Source organism: Dunckerocampus dactyliophorus, chromosome 15 (assembly GCF_027744805.1).
Source record: "Dunckerocampus dactyliophorus isolate RoL2022-P2 chromosome 15, RoL_Ddac_1.1, whole genome shotgun sequence".
In the NCBI taxonomy this organism is placed as follows: domain Eukaryota; kingdom Metazoa; phylum Chordata; class Actinopteri; order Syngnathiformes; family Syngnathidae; genus Dunckerocampus; species Dunckerocampus dactyliophorus.
The window spans coordinates 13,762,830-13,782,044 of NC_072833.1; the positions used below are offsets into that span (position 1 = coordinate 13,762,830).

Genomic DNA, 19,215 nt, shown 5'->3' on the forward strand with positions numbered 1-19,215 from the left:
GACTGTAGACAAAATAGACTTACGTTTTACAGTACATTTTCTAACTACCTTTTATATATTGTTTTTTTTTTGTTATAAAAACTATATTGTTTTTATAATGAATAAAGTGTGATATCGTACTTGAGTAACGTTTTGTATGCTTAGTGCGCAAAATGACATTTTACTCATAAAGTTTTCCATCCTTTAGGTAAATAGATATTGTGATGTAATGTACAGTAGCTATATCGCATGATCGTTATCAAGTTATAAAATACAAAAATATCGCAATAATACTGACCGTTTTCCTGAGACAATTCTATTAAGGTTTAATTGCAATATACTGATATTGTACTATTGCTGTATCATAGCAATAGTATCATAGCAAAATTTCACAATATCATAGTTAGTCTACGATACCTTCTAACTGTGACTTACTGGATTCCCATCATATCACAATAAAGCTTTTTCCAGAAGTTTCCATCATTGTTTTAATTATTCTTTTTACCATTAACTCCTTTTTTTCCCTCACCTGCCTTGATCTCCTTCATCAAGCAAAAGCATCTTAATCTGCAAATCTCCACTGCGACTTCCCAATAGAGTTCACTATTGATCCTTTTTAAAATTCTTCTCATGAAACTCGCTCGACCTGATTGGTTAGCGATCTCGCTACCTCTTCATTTCACTTTTAAACTTCAGCGTATTTTTAGCACAAAAGGGCCTCTTGGTATTTATTCCTTGTTGTCTTCTTTCCTTTGCTAGCATTTCCATATGTCTGATGTTCAGCTTCAGTCAGCCTTTTTTTTTTTTTTATTAAAGCACTAGGTTTCTCGTGATGACATGTTGGGAAATAGCTAATGTCTCATATAGCGTGGAGACAGACACATCATACTAGTTGTAATGTTCTGTGTTTTAGATCCGTTGGCTCCCACCTGCAGATGGAACTCCTCAGGGATGGAAGTCAAGGCAGTTCTGCTGAAGTATGTGTGAGTACTGCAGACACTTAGGACACTTTGTTTACATGTGCATATGTTGACGCATCACAGCCTGGCCAAAAAGACTTAGCGTAAGCAACTAATGTCACATATATTGCCTTCTAACCTGAAGACGTACCCAAACATGTACATTCTGCCCATTTGATTGTTTTGATTCTCAATATTTACTTCAAAAATGTATGAGATTTGCATATATGCTTACACTCATTACCCTCTGGACCAAATTGGTTGACTCCAATTATAACCACATATTTTGATATACTGTAATAGTGTGCAGTTACAGTTTACATAAAAAACTACCCAAAAAAATTCAATCTATGGTTGTGTCTGAAGTTGTTGTGAAGATTTGATGTGGTGAAAGTGCAAAAGAAAAAATGTACAGCAAAAATTAAATTTGTATTTGTGTTTATTGAGAGGGACCTCATTGAGAAAAAAGCAGGGCTTCTTATGACAAAAAGGGTGTGAAAACACACACAAAAAAATTATATCTTTAGTTGGGTCTGAATTTTTGTGGAGTGAAACTGGAAAAAATGTACAGTAAATTACACTACACTATTTATCACACTTTTATATGAGGGATCATTTTGAGACCAGTTTGGACCACTAAGGCATTTTGTGTGTGCCGTTTGCGTGTGCTCCCCCAATCCTGGCCGCCCATCTGTTACCAAGCAAGAAGGTCCCTGGTTTACTTCACGTTTAGACCACCACTGTGAGCACCCACCCTTTGGGGGTCTTTCTAAGTGGAGTTTGGGTTTTGCTCCAGTTTTCCCCACAACCAACAACATGTAATGTTAATTTCCAAATGGAGGCCCTGGAGAAAAAACATAAAACCTTGCTGGACATGTAAAGTCCGCAAAGAAAGACCTTCAATGGGTGGGTACTTTGTTCAAGCTGGTGTTTGCCTCCGTTAGGAATTAAAATGGTATTGTATTGTCCTGCCATGCATCACCATCCTCTTCTAGGCAAGAAGGTTGTTTGTTCGCTTTCAGATTAGACCACCACTCTGATAACCCACCCTTTAGGGGCCTTTGTGAGTGGAGTTTGGGTTTTGCTCCAGTTTCCCCCACAACCAAAAACATGTTCCATGTTCGACATGGAGGCCCCAGAGAAATGAGTTTTCTATAACAGTTGAATGAAAACAAATGGTTGCCTCCACCTGCACAGCACAGATGCAAAAAAAAAAAGAGGGAGTCCAATCCGAGGCCCCCTGTAATGTGTAGAAAAGCCTTTAGTCCCTGGCTGTGTTTCTCACGTACCAGCAATAGTTGGTGGAGTGGGGCTGGTGATGAATGCGCCAGCTGACATCTATCTGGACTTGTCCGGGTGAGCTTGTGTGTTATATGTCAACAGTGGTAGGTGGGAGTGCAGGGGGGGGTTCCGCTTCCTTATTAGAAGGGGTGGCCCCAGCTGGTCAGAGCTGAGCAGAAACCATTGGTTTTGTAAGGCCTTGGGGCTAGCGTCCAGACGACATAGCACGCATGGGAAAGAAGCGCATGCATACACACAATGCCGCCCCCCCACCTCCACCGCCACCCATCCCCCGTCATGTGTTGTCAAATGGAAAATCCGGATTACCTTTCCCCTTCACTTCACTAAGCATTAATGTCCACTATTAGCTTGTCTCTGCATCCACAAGCCTCTGCCTGTGCAGCAGGCATGCCAAATACAATTCAGCTTGTGAGGAAGAAGACTAGCCTCGACCTCCTCAACGGGTGCTGTGGGTGGGGGTGGGTGCATCACGTACAGGCACCTGTACAGGAACTGCTTTCTGTGCTAGCATGGCATTTAGCACAGCGCCTTGCAAAAGTATTCACCCCCTTGGATATTTCAGCCTTCAATTGCTTTTATCAATTAAATCATGTTCAATGTAATTTGGCTTTTTTGACAAGAATGTGGAAAAAAAGCTCCTTTAATTTCAAAGTGAAAACTGATTTTTACAAACTGGTGTCAATTAAACATATATAATGTAGAATAGTGCATAAATATTCACCCCCTTTAAAGTGACTGAACTAATTCAGCAGAGATCCAGCTAGATGATGCCTGCAATGTCGCAGTTAATGAAATGTGTGTCAAGTGATTGTACTATAAGAACACGTGTATGGGAGGTCCAGTCTCTGGTTCATAACATCCTTGCTGCAATTGCAACACAAAGACAAAATAAAACTCCAAGCAACTCAAGAGAAGATGTAATAGAAAAGTCTAGAGCAGGAGAAGAAGATTTCCAACTCACTCGGCATCCCATGGAGTTAAGTTAAATCCTTAATTAAATAATGGAAGGGTATGATATTTAAATCTAAATCATCTAAATCTACCAAGAGCTGGCCATCCTCACAAAATAAGTGATGCGGTAAGAAGAAGACTGGTGAGCGAGGCCACCAAGACGCCTATGACCACTCTGTTGGAGTTAAGAGCTTCAGTGACCCGGACTTCACATGAAATCTTACTTGGAATTTGCTTAAATGAAGAGGAACTCTTTTTGGTCACACTCATCACCACAAACCCAACATTTCCACCGTGAAGCATGGCATGATGTGGGGATGATTCTCAGCAGCTCGTCCTGGATGGTCTGCCAAGGTTGAGGGGAACATGAATGCAGAAGAATATCGGTAAATCCTGGATGATAATCTCTTTCAACCTGCAAGAGAACTATGCCTTGGAAGAAGATTTATTTTCCAGCAAGACAACATTAAACTCTCATGAGCTATATTTGTTATCATCATTATATTTGTCCAAACAAATATATCTTTACTGTAGTTGCACCAGGCATTAAAATGGATCCATAAACTGAAGAAACAAGGGTGGTCTCATATTTTTTTCCATGACTGTATAGTTGTAATTAATTTACACCAATATTTCAAAACCTGTTTTCACTGACTATTTGACTGACATTAAATATGAAATATTGTTTTCAAACAATTGTCAAAAAAGCCCAATTACATTAACCATGAATTCATTTATCAAAAGCAATAAAAATCTAAAATATCTGGGGGGAATTAATACTAGGGCCGCACCGTGGCCGAATTGTTAGCATGTTGGCCACACAGTCAAGAGATCAGGAAAGATCTGGGTTAGAATCTCCGTTGGGCATTTCTGTGTGGAGTTTGTATGTTCTGCCCGTGCGTGCGCTGGTTTTCTCCCGGTACTCCGGTTTCCTACCACATTCCAAGTGAGGTTAATTGCCGACTCTAAATTGTCCGTAGGTATGAATGTGAGTGTGAATGGTTGTTTGTCTATATGTGCCCTGCGATTGACTGGCGACCAGTCCAGGGTGTACGCCCGAAGTCAGCTAGGATAGTCTCCAGCATACCCGCAACCCTAGTGAGGGTAAGCGGCATAGAAAATGAAAGGATGGAAGGATGGAATTAATACTTTTGCAAGGCACTGTACCGTTTTAGCAGTGAGGGTCATGATGGAGAAGGTGGACTTTGAATGGTATGAGGATAAAGTTGTGATATTACAAGCAAATTATTGTAATATTATGAGAAAAGTCAGTGCAGTATGACATTAAAGTTGTGTGAATATGAAGTAGTGATATTATTTTTTTAAAACTCAAAATTGTACGCAAATTAAATTATGTCAGATGATTAAACTAGTAATATTATAAGAAAAAAGTTGTATTATTGCAAGAAAAAAGTAGTGGTGATACATGAATAAAATCTTGCTATCATGAGAAAATAGTTGGAATATTACACAAAAAAAACTTGTAATGGCACCAGAACAAAGTTGTGATATGAAACAAAGTTGTAATGTCAGGCGCATGAAATAGTAATATTACAAGAAAATTGTAATATTAAAGTAGTAATACAATGTTATTAGAAAAAAGTTGTGATGTTAGGAGAAAAAACTCATCATATGATGAAAACAGGAGTTTCTTGGTCTATCAACAAGGTCCATTAATATGACTGCAATTTGATCTTTAGTGTAAGTCGTAATTTATGCCTAAATTATACCTAAACCCTCAAACTGTACATAGAATACATGAAGGACATATAAAATACAATATTAAACAGATTAAATCCAATAATTAAATGAAACATTAATAAAAAACTAAATACTTTTATTCCTGTGGTCGGCACACAGGTAGATGTGCAAGGGAGGGTGAGAGAGGCTTATTGGGAGGAGGAAGTTTCAATAATGAGACCGCTGTACCGCTGTAACAGTTATCACTGTTCATTTCACGGGAGGACATCCTCCCGCATGTTAAAAAATAACATCTTTATCCTTAAAGATGGTTGCGGCGTTTGAGCGACTTGGATCGGTGTTTAATTTCACTGAATTTTTCACTTTCACTTTCCTTTTCTTTGATGCGTGGCCACACGCTGGCACACATAATGGAGGTTATAGTTTAAAGGTTTACTAAAAATGTACTAAAATGAACAAAAGGGAAGTGAACGTTGAAAAATGAGGACTGCTTGTATGATCACAAAAAGTATAATCATAAAAAGTTAATGTGCATGAATTAAGTTAATTAATGAATCTGTTAATTACAGTTTACTGCACGTGAGCAAAGTCGTGATAGAACAAATAAGTTATGTTAGGAGATAAAAGGACTAATGGTATGAGGGGAAAAAATCCAACTGCTATGAGAAATAGATTAACACAAAAATTATATTCGTCTGTGACCTTATTAATGATAGTGACAGCAAAGTCTGTTGTTACTGTGAGTACTAGATGTCTTAGCCTCCCTGCTGCCCCTTTTTTGGGCCCCACTGTGAGGCAGATGAGGGAATGTTATTGTTTCAGTGAGGGGCTAATATCCACAGGGCCAAATGAGTTCTTTCTGGTTTGATAGCAGAGCAATTACTGGATGTGCTGCAAGAACCACCCCTGAGTACTCCCTTACAAAAAAAAAAAAAAGGAGGCTCAAAGCATAACTTGAATCAATCAACAGCTTTATAGATGTTAGCCGACATGCTAGCACCACCCACGCACTGCTGAAGGGTCTGCTGGTATTTCTTCCTGTCCATGCAGGGAGTGTGACAGTATGCTTGGCGCCTGGTGCAAACATAGGGAGTCGACCAAGCGGGGGATTTGCACTTTTGTTTTGTTGTAATAATAAAAAGGTGCACACGAATAAAGTGGTATCAAAGAAAGGCATTAATAGTACGCAAAAGAAGTTGTGATATTATAATGGGGGAAAAAGTCTGAATGTGTGAGAATAAAGTGTAAATCGTATTCGAATAAAGTCATGTTATGAAAAAAAGTTGTTATATATGCAGTATGTACAGTATATATGATACAGCACAGTGTATGTACAGTATATATATATGAATAAAGTTGTGATATTACAAAAAATGTCACAATATTATGAAAAAAGTCAGAGTGCTGTGAGAAAAAGCATTCTTGACAGTATGAGAAAAAGATATAAAGTTGGAATGTTCTGCAACTAAAGTTCTAATTTACAAAACTCTTTACTTTTGATGTCTGACCTCAATGAGCCTAAAGTAAACAAAAAAAACATGGCTGACGGCAGAATTCTCAAGAATCTATTGGCGATTAACCCTATTTGAGACTGCACCATCATTTTACCTTCTGTCTATTTATCGATTGTAGTTTCACAGCTTCCAAGTTCATTCTTCTGAGGGGACAAAAAATGATTCTCACAAAACATAAAGCCAAAAAAAACGTAGCACTCATTGACGAGATAACAAATCACCTCCCACATTCTCTAACAGGACTTGTTTACCTATCTCACGTTATGCGCCTGGCTTCCCGTTCTCGGATGTCACACATTAAGCCGGCGAATCGCTAAACCGTTGGCAAACCCGCTCCGACGTGTTCAATGATCAACCCGATCTTTAACCTTGGGGGAGCGTCTCAGGCAGAACAAATTAGGGCGCTAAGCTAAGGAGAGCGCATCCATTCGCTCATCCTTGATTGAGCGCGCAACGGGACATTAGTTAGGCCAGCCGTGTCGCGTCAGCAGAGGAAAATAATCTTTCCTTGTCCAAAACACAATTTCTATTTTTGGGATAGCTTTGTTGTGGTAGTGTTATGGGAGAAACATCGTTATTTAATACTGTTATTGACCACACTCCCAGAATAATGGGAATAAAGTTGTGATATTGTAACAAAGAAGTTATTTTAACTAATATTATTGTTATCATAAATAATATAATATTTAAGAAATATTATATATTTTCAAGAATAAAGTCACTATATTATGAGGAAAAAGTCAAACTACTGCCTTTTTATTGTAATACTATCATTCTGCTTTTTTTCTCGTAAAAATTACAATTGTCAAAAATAGTGCATTAACAACTAATTTATTTCATTAATTACGTTACATTTTTTAGCTTAATTAACACATACGCATTATGGCAAGCCCCGCCTCTCTGTTATGACAACAAACGGAGGCACAGTTTAGCATCCCCACACAGTCACACACAGTCTGACACTATTTAATAACTTTATTCTGACCTGAACACATCAACAGCAGTGCAATTCCAACACTGCATAACTCACAAACGTGTCGTCATCTCGTCCTGGGAACAACACTCCAAAAATCACAATAACGTGTAATATGTGCAAATGTGTGGTGTAAACGAACAGAAAGACAAAGAAAAACAGTAAGTGGATATTCTTATCTCTCACTAACGTAACTTTTACTGTGAAAGTACAATTTGCTGCATTTAAGAATGCTTGGAAATCCCAGACAATACAGTACACTACAGTACAGTACACATTAATTCAACTGTAGTTACGTGGGGTCTGTGAACTTCATGGCTCATAATAAAGCGGTTAGAGTGTGATTCAAATGCTACTATTAAAGAGCGTTCTATCTTTTGGCTTTCTTTTGAATTTTCATTTCATATTTTGCACATAGTGGCAAATTAATTATGACTAATTTGAAAACAGATTAATTTTGTTAGGGCCCTGTCACACCTTGACGATTTAGCCAGCTTACGCCAACGTATGAAAAATTTGGCCAATACGCTGGCGTACGTCGAATAAGTTATGAGTAAGTTTTTTAAGTTTTAGAGTGTGATTCAAATGCTACTATTAAAGAGACTAGTTTTCAGACGTGTGCTATCTTTTAGCTTGATTTGAATTTTCATTTGATTTGGAGCTGTTAATACATACACATATATACAATCCTGTCCTGTCATTTATCTTTCTCTTCATAAAATACAGCATATTTTACAGCATGGTGATTAATTATGATTAATTTGAAAACGGATTAATTTTTATTACATTTGTAATCATTTGACAGCCCTAATCATTACTTTTTGCTCTTGTAATATTGCCTGTCTGATTTTATTCTTCTCATATTGCTATTTTTTTCCTCATGATGTAGTATACCACTGTCTTCTCACGACTTTTTTCTTACAATTTTACAACTTTGTTTACATCGTATGGCATTGCTACTTTTTTCTCATAATGTTGCGACTTTATTCTCGTACCTTTGCAGTTTTATCTTTCTGGCTTTTTTCACGTACTATTATGACTTAACTCTCGTACAACTATGGCTTTTTTAAAAAACAGTTAAACTTTTGTCTTGCAACATTACAACTTTTGTTTAGTTTTTAGTATAAAGTCATAATACTATGGAAAAAGCTGTAAAATTGAAAATGTAAAAATTTAAATGAAATTAAAAAAGAAATGATCATCATTGTGTTCCATCTGTATATTGGTGTGTTTGCTGCTTCACACATTCTGTATATGACAAGATGAGATGTCTCCTCAGGTTCCTGATGTGTGATGGTGGCCTCGGCCGGCTGTGACGGGCGTTGCCGACTGGACCTCTCTGGTCCGCTTAGAAGCTAGGAGGACTGACGCTGGGCTTCACGAGCAGCCAACCGTCGGTAAGTGTCGATGTTATTGCTCATTGATGGCGACAGACAGCAACCGAAGGTGTAAACATCACACCTTCACCTCCTCTTCTCTTCTCGCTGCCCTCTGGCTGCTTTCACTTGGCTTGTGGGAGGCAGCATAACACTACATAGCACGCAGCAGGACTACTTCTTAAGGGTCCTTTGTCATCAATAATAGACAATAATAATTGTCTGTCACATTGGCCTGTGCAAAAAGGTGGTAAAGCTTCTATTTTGGATTTTGACCAAATTTTGCCTAAAAATGCACCCAGACAACATCAAATGTTGAACTCCAAGACCTCGGTGTGATCCAGTCGCAAGTCAGGCCAGGCAAGTTGTAGGGTCACAAGAATAAAAAGAAGATTAAAGAAAAAGTTGTAGTTGAATCAAAATTAAGTTGTGATATTACGTGCAAATAATTATATTACAAGAAAATAGTATATTTGCAATATTACAAAAATTTAAGAAAAAAAAAATGTCATAACAGCATTTTGTTGTAATATTATGAGAAATAAGTCGTAATAGTACAACAGTTAAGTTGTAATATACGAATAAAGTCCTGTTGTTACATGAAATAGTAGTAATATTAAGAGAAAATAAGTTGTGGTGGTATGAAGATGAAGTCATAATGGCACGAGAATGCCAGTGTACCATTCCAGAAGTTATAATAGAGATAATTATCATAGAAAAAAGTTGTAACGAGTAGTAAATAGGTTGTAAAATTCTAAGATTAAAGTGGAAATGTTACACGAAAAACTCATAACATTCCAAGGAAAAAAAGGAAAAACAAGAAGAGAGTTGTAGTATTTGGATCAAATGGAATGGCTTAAGAATCTAACATAATATTACAAAAATTAATTAATATTACAAGAGAAAAGTCAAAAAATAGTGTGAGAATTAAGTTGAAGAGTGGTGGAATGTGTTATTGTTTTCTTTAATACTGACCGTGTTTAATTTCTTTTTACGCTCGTATGGCTGAAGAACGCTAGCGTGTTATTGTATGATGACGCTTGTCTGATGTTTTGACCCTGGCTGCTTCTGTTTAAACAAACCAAGACAACAGAGCTTGGACTGTACAGTATTTTTGCTTTGATGGGTGTTTGTGTCACCCCTCACTGTGGCGATCTGCCCCCCCTCCTTTGTGTTTTCATTAGTGTTCAGTCACCATAGCAACCTCACAGCCCCCCACCCCCCGTCTCTTTGTGTCTCTGGCAGGCAGCCTCTGAGGACATAGCAGACCCCCGCCTCCATCACACATCGAGAACCCACCACCTCCTAACTCTTTTCTTTTTTTTTAAGATACACCTCCCTTTGTGAAAGGTTTATGCATTGGAAGTGTGAATAAAGCGCCTCCTGGTGGCTATTATTATTATTATTACTACTACTACTATAATATACTTATTCATGTTAGTACATGTTGGAGCATGACTTTGCAAAAAAAAAAAAAGCCAACGTTGTACATTTGGAGATATTTTCCAGAAAGGTATTTTTGTAATCTAAGCGTTGGGCTGGAGTGTGCATTTAAAGCTCAGCATTGTTTGGCTAAATACATTAAAATACGTCTTTTTCTTTGCCCATGAGAGTGCAATACCAAAGCCGTCCTCTTGGTGTGCTGTTTTCTCGTCATAGTTACATTAAAGCCCCCACCCTCTATTGAGACTGCATGCTATAATTAGCAAACAGCAACACACCAAAAGCATTTTATTTGTGATGATTCGATCTCTTGACGCCTTTTTTTTTTTTTACTGTCACTCCGACTCTTTTGTCTATCTCTAGGCAGCCAAAAGATTTTTTTTTACTATTAAAATGTACATAATAATCAATGGAAGATGAAAAGAGAACTTTTTATTTGTTTGCTACGTCTGCTGTAACAATTAAAAAATGTTCAGTTCTGATCGCTAAACAATCTTCCCAATTTATAATTAGCCCAGTGACTGATCATATCCTCGACGGCCATGATGGGAAGCAAATTATGGGGAGAAAATGTTATTGAGTTACAAAAAAAGTGATGACAATCTCAGCTCCTTTTAACGCCAAAATGTGTAATGTTGGCCTCCAGTAGCTAAACAATCGTCCTGATTTATTTATAGGCCGGTCGCTACGTGTTAAGGTCACGATGAAAAGCAAATTACGAGAAAAAAAGTCACAATGGTACAAGATTAAACTTGTAAGGAGAATCAAGTTGTAAGATTACTGCAAAAAAGTCATACATGACAAGAACATGACAATAAAGTTGAATGTTATGAAAAAGGTTTGTTTCCAGAAAAAAAAAGGTGAAATGCTACCAGAAAAAAAGTCTAAACAGTACAAGGAGAAATATTATGAAAAAATACTGTCATTTAACAGTTTTTTTTCTCGCAGTATGACAACTTTAATCCTGTAAAATGTTGACTCATTCTATTATTCTCTGCCTTTTCTCTGCAACCTTAATCTCTTTCAGACTAGTCTGTAATGAATATGGACAATATGCACATTATTTTTGATTTCATTAGAATTTATTCTTATTTTGGGGTTGGGTTGAAGCATCAACTTTATTAGAACAAGTATTTATAAAGTGTGTGTGTGTGTGTGTGTGTTTTTATTATTATTAAGGGTGTTGTTTTTAAGAAGATTAATGAAGAAGCCAAGCATTCTATTATTATTCTTATTCAATGTATTGTATTATTGTATATTCATTTTCTAGCTGTGACTACTGTATGTATGATATATAAATACTGTATCATTCACTGTGAAATACAACGGTCCTTTTTTTTTTCTATTTTGGCTGCCATATGGTACCGCAAAAAAAAAAAACAACAAAAAATTATGATGACTTTTCCTTGTTGCTGTATTCAAAGTGGGTGCATTTTATGGTGCATGTGCATGTGTTTGTGTATGTGCGCGCGTGCGTGCGTGTGTGCGTGTTTGTGTATGTGTGTGTGTTTTATTTAGCCGCTGTAAGGAGATTCAATGAAGTGTTTTTGTTTTTAAAACCAGAAAAACATGTTTTTATGGAAATGTTAACTGAGACCGTTTGCCATTAAAGATCGACAAGATCCTCAGTGATGTTTTTTCTTTTGCCGTTTTTTTGTGTATGTAGAGGTTGTGTGTTTTCTCATTCTTTGTTGCAGGTGAAAACTGTATCTTTGGTGCATCTCTGGAGGTGATGCGTTGTTTTTTTGTTTTGCTTTTTTTTTTTTTACTTAATGTATTTTCAAAAATTTATTATAATAATTTTAATCATCCTAAAATAAAAAGTAGAATTTTTTTTTATTTATTATAAAAAAATGTGTCTAATACTGTATATCAACAACATATTCCGCGGCAAGAAAACTTTTTTTGGCTTAGTAGTGTTCGGTGGCATGGTCCTCTGATTGAGACTACATCCCGTAATAGTGTGTCACAGTTTTCTCCAAATGTAGCATTTTGGTTTTGTTTTTGTTTTAGGTTTGTCTGAATAACAAGTAAATTGTGCAGAGTTTTTTTTTAGTGTTGTTGACGGAACTGGCGAGTTGAAACATCAGCTCACCAAAATTGTACGTGTAACCTTGTTTTAAAAAAAACGGTACAGTATTTGGTTGTCAGTGTCTGTCTCTTGTTAGGCTTACGTTAAAAATACAGTGGAACATCGGTATACAGTAATCCCTCGTTTATCGCGGTGATTTCCCGCAAAGTCGGATTGCTTCTTTATGAATACAATATTCTTGTAGTTAAGCATAAGACCTTCTAAATTCGGCTGTTAACATTATTAGAGACCTCTTTAAATGAAATAACATAAATAGACATAAATAAGATTTGTGCTCGTGTGTGTTGCAGTAAATGTGTTCCAGATGTGTGGAGGACAGGAAGTGGGGTCAGGGGTTCAGAGTTGGATTTTAGCTTGGCATCGGTTACGACCACAACAGTAGCCCGTGTTATGATGATCGTTATTATTATGTTATTATTATTGTGCCTGTTGTGAGATCATTCAAACCTGCAATAAAAGCCTATTGTTCCGGCGATGACGTCTGACGCTTGTATGTTTCACGAACATTACTGACCAGTGACCAGTGTAGAACACTACATATCACAACCTGAATGGATCATCTTAATGTCTTATATTAGTACTTTAGTTCATTTAGCCAGTTATTAGGAACGTTCAGATCGATCGGCAACCGATCACTATCGGACGATTTCCATGCAATAGCTTGTAATTGGAATATGTCGATAAATGCCTTTCAACAGCGATCGCAAAAGCTGATCACCTCTGGCTTGTATTATTGCAGCCTTTTGCCTTTTGCCTTTAGAGCGTCTTGCTCTAACGTCTTGGAGAAGCGTCCCCGACAAACATGTCTGATGTGTCGAATTGTCATTTGTGAGAGTGATATCAAATGAAAAACATTTGAAAAGCAAACACTTGACGGAGGACGGTGAGTTTCCAAGTCTCACGGTGCAGCATCAGTCAAACCGCAGCCAACGCTGGACACTCACCCGTATGTGCATCAGAAGGCTAAGGAAACAACCCGAAAAATAATTGAACATCCGATGTATCTTTTATTCCAGTCTGGTTTTGGGGTGCCATTTAAATGGGTTGAATTTGAGCTTCATTTTTTTTGTCCACTACAATAACAACACCAAATTGAAGGGGAAAGTTTAACAATCATGTAAAAGCAGTATCCAAAGCACAAAAATACTTACAACCAAGCCTATTTTTCGAGGATTTTCACAGTAACAAGTTTTCACCACTGCGCCGTGCGGGGATTGGAACGCGAATGTAAATGAACTCTTCAAGACGAAACACTTTTAATGCACGAAATCATCAAATTTACTTATTTGCTCATATGATGCATTCAGAGCAATGAACACCGTGGTGCTGCGTCTCCTTTCTGCTCCGTTCTCCTTACGCCGTGAGGCGTTCAGGCACGCTAGTAATTTTGAGTGTTAAGTGCTAATTGTTTTTCATTTTCATTCACGCACCCCCTATTACAATTGGCGTACCCCTGGCGGTACGCATACCCTACTTTGGATGTAAACAGGATGTAAACTAAGAAACTAGCAGTGTAACTAGTGTAACTTACAACACGATCAGTGCTACTAAGGTACCGACATACGACGCATACGTACGGCACATTATTGGTTCAATTGTGAAAGTGACAGTTCTCTGCTGACCAGTCCTCGGACTGACTTGTGCCTAGCACGTTAATTGTACCGTATGACTGTAATCTAACTAAATTCCGTAATCAATGGAAACACGGCAAAAGTAAAATGTCCTTATATGGTCATCTCCATGACTTCCTCCTATGACATGTCTTATTTCTCGGTGGAGGCGGAGGCGTCTTCGTGTCATTGACAAAGGATAGACGAGGACGACGCTTCTTCCTCTTGACTCGGTCAAACACACACACACACACACACACACACACACACACACTCACACACACACTCACGCACACCATGGACACAACACCATGAACATACTGCTCGTCACATCACAGATCGATACACAGAGGCGGCCATTTTAGTTATGTATTCACTGGTAACCATTGTATGTCTAAAATCAATCAAAATAACTTTTGTTAATTATTTGGATTATTTATGTAATAAAGTAATACATCATTTGTATATAATAAATATTAATGTATTCAGTTTTTTATCATGTCATTGTATGGTGTGATTTTTAATATGTGCAGTGTTTCACCCTCTCTAATATTTATATAATACTGTAGATGTAGAATATTTTGGAGCGTTTTCAGAATGGTGTTAAACAATTAAATATGACTGTGCTATGATGCATTTCTAATCATTGTTACCTAATAGAACTAGCATACCGGCAAACACAACAGAAAATACATGGAATTCTTATAGTAATTAAAACACGCATTTCTATGATTTAAAATGATCCCACATGACAGATTAGAATTATTTTAAAAGAATAAAAAAGAAAAAGAATAACGCGCCTGTGAATATTGTCATTCGTCCGGGTATCTGCACTCTCACGGCATTGAATAGATCGTAAGGTCTATAAAGAAAAACTGTGTTTTAAATAATAATAATAATAATTTAATCAAATAAAAAGGTGGGGCCCAAACCAGTAATAACATTATTACTATTACTCCCTTTGACACGCACAAATTATGAGAAAAAAACACTCTAAATGTGGATTAATATAATATTCAATAGTGTCTACAATAATAATACTAATAAAAATAATACACAGAAAAGGTCCTCAAAACAGTTACAAATAGAATCAAGCTGCCCTCTTGTGAACAAATGGTGTTATTACATATAATTACAAAAAATATACTATACTGTATATATATATAAATGTACATTGTTAAAAAAGGAACTCATTTGTTTAAAAAAAAAAAATCTTAAATTATTTTTGTACATTTAAATAATATCCAAAAAAGGTGGGCCCAAAACAATACTAAAAATGTCCCCTTGTGGACAGAAGATGCAGTTACACTCCCGGGTCTTCCAATTGGCATTGAATGCATCATTGTCCACCATTATTCCCAGCATTCCTTTTCGGCCATTGTCCATTATGTTGGACATGTCACAATCGGACCACGTGACACCAGACACACTATGAAAAAATCACTTTTATTGTCACTTTTATTAAATGAATTAGTGCAAAAATCCAGTGTTACCCTATGAATGACTGGAACATAGGAATTATTAATCTAGTGTTATTTATTGCTCTCTCTCTTTCTACATATATATATATATATATATATATCAAGATAAAAATTACTGCTTCTGGAAAATTCTCTTGGCATCAACGCCTTCATAGCTGTAAGTCTGCAGGAAAAACACAAAATGGGTCATTGCTGTACGGAAAGTAAAATGCTTTTTATATCAATTCATACTGACCTGCACTAATTCTCCGTCCACGAGAGACCTGGTGGTGGTTAGCACCTTGGTGTTGTCTTTCCTGGTAAATTTACCCTTTAGCATGTCTCCATCCATCTGCCATGTGCCCTGATGGTGGACATTTCCATTCAAAAATGTCATTTTTCAACGTTGTACATATGCGATCATACAGTGTATGCTGTAATTACTGTATACTCGTGCTTACTGAGACGTCAGTGCCGTCAGCCAGGCTGTAGTCGAATGGCGTCCCCAGGGTGAAGTCGATGTCTTTAGTGCGGAACGTGCTGGATTCTTTGATGTGGAAGTCGTCACCCTTCTGTTCAATGGTGATCTTCAGGTTGTCGTGCTCGGCCAGCTTGCGCTTCATCACGTTGATGCCTTTTTTTTTTGATGGGAGGAAAAATATCACACTTAATTTGTGGTCTGTTTTGTGTTAAAAGTTAGGATTCCCTTAGCTAGCTACATTAATGGATACATAGGGTTGGGTATTGGTAGCAGTGCCACAGTCCCTCTTCGGCTCCAAGCTACACTTTTTTTAACCAAAAAAATATAAGAACACCACCACCGACTACTATTAGTGGTTTAAAGTGATTGAACACATTAATATGTAGATATTAATGTGTCACAAGTCAAAGTTTAATTCAGTTCAACATGAAAATGAGGCTTGATATTCGCGGCTAAACACTAACTTACATTAACAACTACAACAAAATTCAACTATATATGTTCTATTAAATTCTATGAATTTATTCCCAACAGTCTATTATCTTCTTTTGTAGCGGGTCTCTTGGCTGCACTGCTTCCAGTACGTGTCTGTCGTATTTATTTATTTTTGTCCAATCAGTTTTTAGCTTCTATTTGTTGCCATGTCAATGTAATCTCTTTATGAGTGCTGGTCCATGTGACTTAAACACTTGTATTAGCAAAGATTTCAGATTCACCTCACAAGGACGGCTAGCTGGCTCACAGAGACGGCAGCATGTTTCCGTCCTCTGATTGGTTGATGTCTGAAAGCGTATTCCCTAACACTCAAAGTTACCGGTGCTCTTCAATGCAACATCACATGAACAGCGCAGCACTTAACTGATCCTATTCCAACATGAACAAATGAGGCAGCCATGTTGTGTGTGAGTTACATAAACAGATAAATTAGTTGATATATCTGTTTTATATATAAGTCAGCCCGGGAAAGGATTTGTTCGCCACTTCTGCTTTCAGACCAATGCTTTCAAGTGAGTGTGACGTATTTTATATCCAGAAATGATAAAGGACGTGCACTTGCTGGTGTCGGTGAGGTGGAGAGAAGCGAGGCTGAGAAAATGAGAATTTTGTTTTCAAGACAAAATTGCAATATTACAGGAAAAAAAAAAAGTTACAATAATAAAATAATGTAAAGTTGCACGAACAAAGTCGTAATATTCTGAGGGAAAAAACGTTAATGTTAAGACAATTAAGTCATTACAAACAACAAGAAAAAGCTGTACTATTACGAGGGAAAAGTTATAAATAATTTGAGAAAAAGCTGTAATCTGACCAGAATTAAGTTGTTCCATCCAACAAAAAAATGCAAATAATATTAGGAAAAGTTTTTATAAATTGAGCCAAGGTCCTTGGTCAATTGTCCATCAATGGCAAGTGCCAAGAAGCCATTTTAAATCTTTAAAAGTCCTTAGACGGTTTATTTGTACTCTGTTTCTGTCCCTGAAACACTACTGTCGCCCTTATTTCTTATTTCCTGAGACAAAAACATCCATAGATGATTTGTTGCTACTCCATTTCCTTCCATTAAGGTACAATGTCACCCTTAAGTCTTTTTTTCCGTAGACAAAAAGTTCCATAGATGGTTCATTGGTACTCCGTTTCAGTCCCACACTCGCTGCTAATGTACCAATGGGGTCCTTACAGTACCCCGAGTCTTCCTTGAAGGTTTTTTCTTATATGAAAACTTTCAAACGTAGTACCAGGACACAGGACTCACCCATTTGCTCCATGAACTTGTCATAGTTCTCGCTGCGGTCCACCTTCCAGGTTCCATTGAACGCCATGTCTTGTGTTGTCATAGACCGTGGGACTGTCCATTGAGTTCCAATTTATATACTGCCGCCCACCCTCAGACGCCCCCCCACCATTATCTCCTGATGTGGCCCGACCCGTCCAGGATACGCTGATAAATAACCAGAGGGCCAGTCGGGTTGACTCCCCCCTTTCGCCAAACACTGAGCCACTGTTCTCCTCCAAAGGGAGAAAAGACAGAACAAGGGTGGGCTCTTTGGTGCAGGGGGTGGGGGCCCATGGGGTTGGGGGCTGGGGGTGTAGGCAGTCAGTCAACTGAGGCCCCCACCACAGCCCCCATGTCACCCTGTGTTTGTGACCTGCATAGAAATGTGTCGCTATCCCACGCTCATGCAAATTATTACAAAAATTCCATTGGCCGTCCTTGGAGTTTGAGGAAGTCTTGCCTGGCAACATGAAGAAAGACGATGTTGTACCGTATGAGACATTGCGATATTTGATGATGGCATATGATGATGCCGTACCATAAAAGGTCATGAAAAAGACAAAATAACGTGATTCATCGTGATATAAAAAAATGAATGCTAGTACTATTTGGTGTATCGATACTGGCGATATCAATGTTTAATGCTGGTTGATAGATACTGTATCATACAAGCTAACAACATTATTCATCACTGTATTGATATTTAATGCTAGCATATTTATACCACAAATATAACTAAATGTATGATTCATCATTGATGCTGGTAAAAGATAACGTTATGATAACGTTGATGCTGCTAAACATCAGTGAACTTAAAATACAAACTGATTTGTTGTGATATTATTTAAAGGGGACCTCCATCCATCCATTTTCTATGCCGCTTCTCCTCATTAGGGTCGCGGGGGTATGCTGGAGCCTATCCCAGCTGACTTCGGGCGACAGGCGGGGTACACCCTGGACTGGTCGCCAGGGCACATATAGACAAACAAACATTCACGCTCACATTCATACCTATGGACAATTTAGAGTCGCCAGTTAACCTAACATGCATGTACCCGGAGAAAAGCCACGCACGCACGGGGAGAACATGCAAACTCCACACAGAAAATGCCCAACAGAAATTCCAACCCAGGTCTTCCCGATCTCCTGACTTGTTACGATGTTGTATTCTCGTATTAATCGATGCCAACTCGTCAGATAATGAGGTTTGCGCATTTGAAAGTGAGCCCTGAAAGCATTTTTGGACGGCTCTGTACGCTGTGTTTTACAGAGTTTTTTTTTAAACATCTAAGTTCCACTGGCATATTGGCACGCCCAGCACCCCCGCTCCGGTCAGGGAGGTGGGCCAAACCCACCAAACATTCATCAAGGAGGCCGGGAGGCAGGACACAAAGATGGCAAAAAACGCCACTTTTCCGACGGGTCGATTTTCAACCGTTTTTTCAATGGCTGTCGTGAAATAGCATTTTTTAATGATTAAAACAACCCTTTTCCAGTCCCGGAGGTGGGCTACACCCCCCGAACATTCATTGGGGGTCCCGGCAGGACCATGGTGGCAAAAACGGCACTTTTCTGATGACTCGACTTTCGCCCGGTCGGT

At 38.0% G+C, this 19,215-nt stretch overlaps 2 protein-coding genes across 6 annotated transcripts in view; one reads left to right on the forward strand and one right to left on the reverse strand.

The window, feature by feature from the left end:
* The window catches only part of LOC129195096 (RNA-binding protein with multiple splicing-like), a 44,574-nt gene extending 32,748 nt beyond the window's left edge, over positions 1 to 11,826 (forward strand). For 2 of the 5 annotated variants that reach the window (XM_054800828.1, XM_054800824.1), the window contains 3 exons: positions 893 to 956; positions 8,659 to 8,776; positions 10,001 to 11,826. In XM_054800828.1, coding sequence (XP_054656803.1) covers positions 893 to 956; positions 8,659 to 8,695 — 101 coding nt within the window. In that variant the 3' untranslated portion in view covers positions 8,696 to 8,776; positions 10,001 to 11,826. Of the gene's footprint in view, positions 1 to 892; positions 963 to 8,658; positions 8,777 to 9,939 lie in introns of all 5 variants that reach the window. The other 3 variants (XM_054800826.1, XM_054800823.1, XM_054800827.1) reach the window with 2 other exon arrangements.
* Positions 11,827 to 15,160: 3,334 nt separating this feature from the next.
* On the reverse strand, positions 15,161 to 17,761 carry LOC129195097 (fatty acid-binding protein, intestinal-like). The gene is made up of 4 exons (XM_054800829.1): positions 17,595 to 17,761; positions 15,822 to 15,994; positions 15,617 to 15,724; positions 15,161 to 15,544 (listed from the first exon to the last, which is right to left on the reverse strand). The coding sequence occupies exons 1-4, from the start codon at positions 17,674 to 17,676 to the stop codon at positions 15,494 to 15,496; spliced, it is 414 nt and encodes a 137-aa protein (XP_054656804.1). The 5' UTR covers positions 17,677 to 17,761; the 3' UTR covers positions 15,161 to 15,493.
* Positions 17,762 to 19,215: the final 1,454 nt, after the last annotated feature.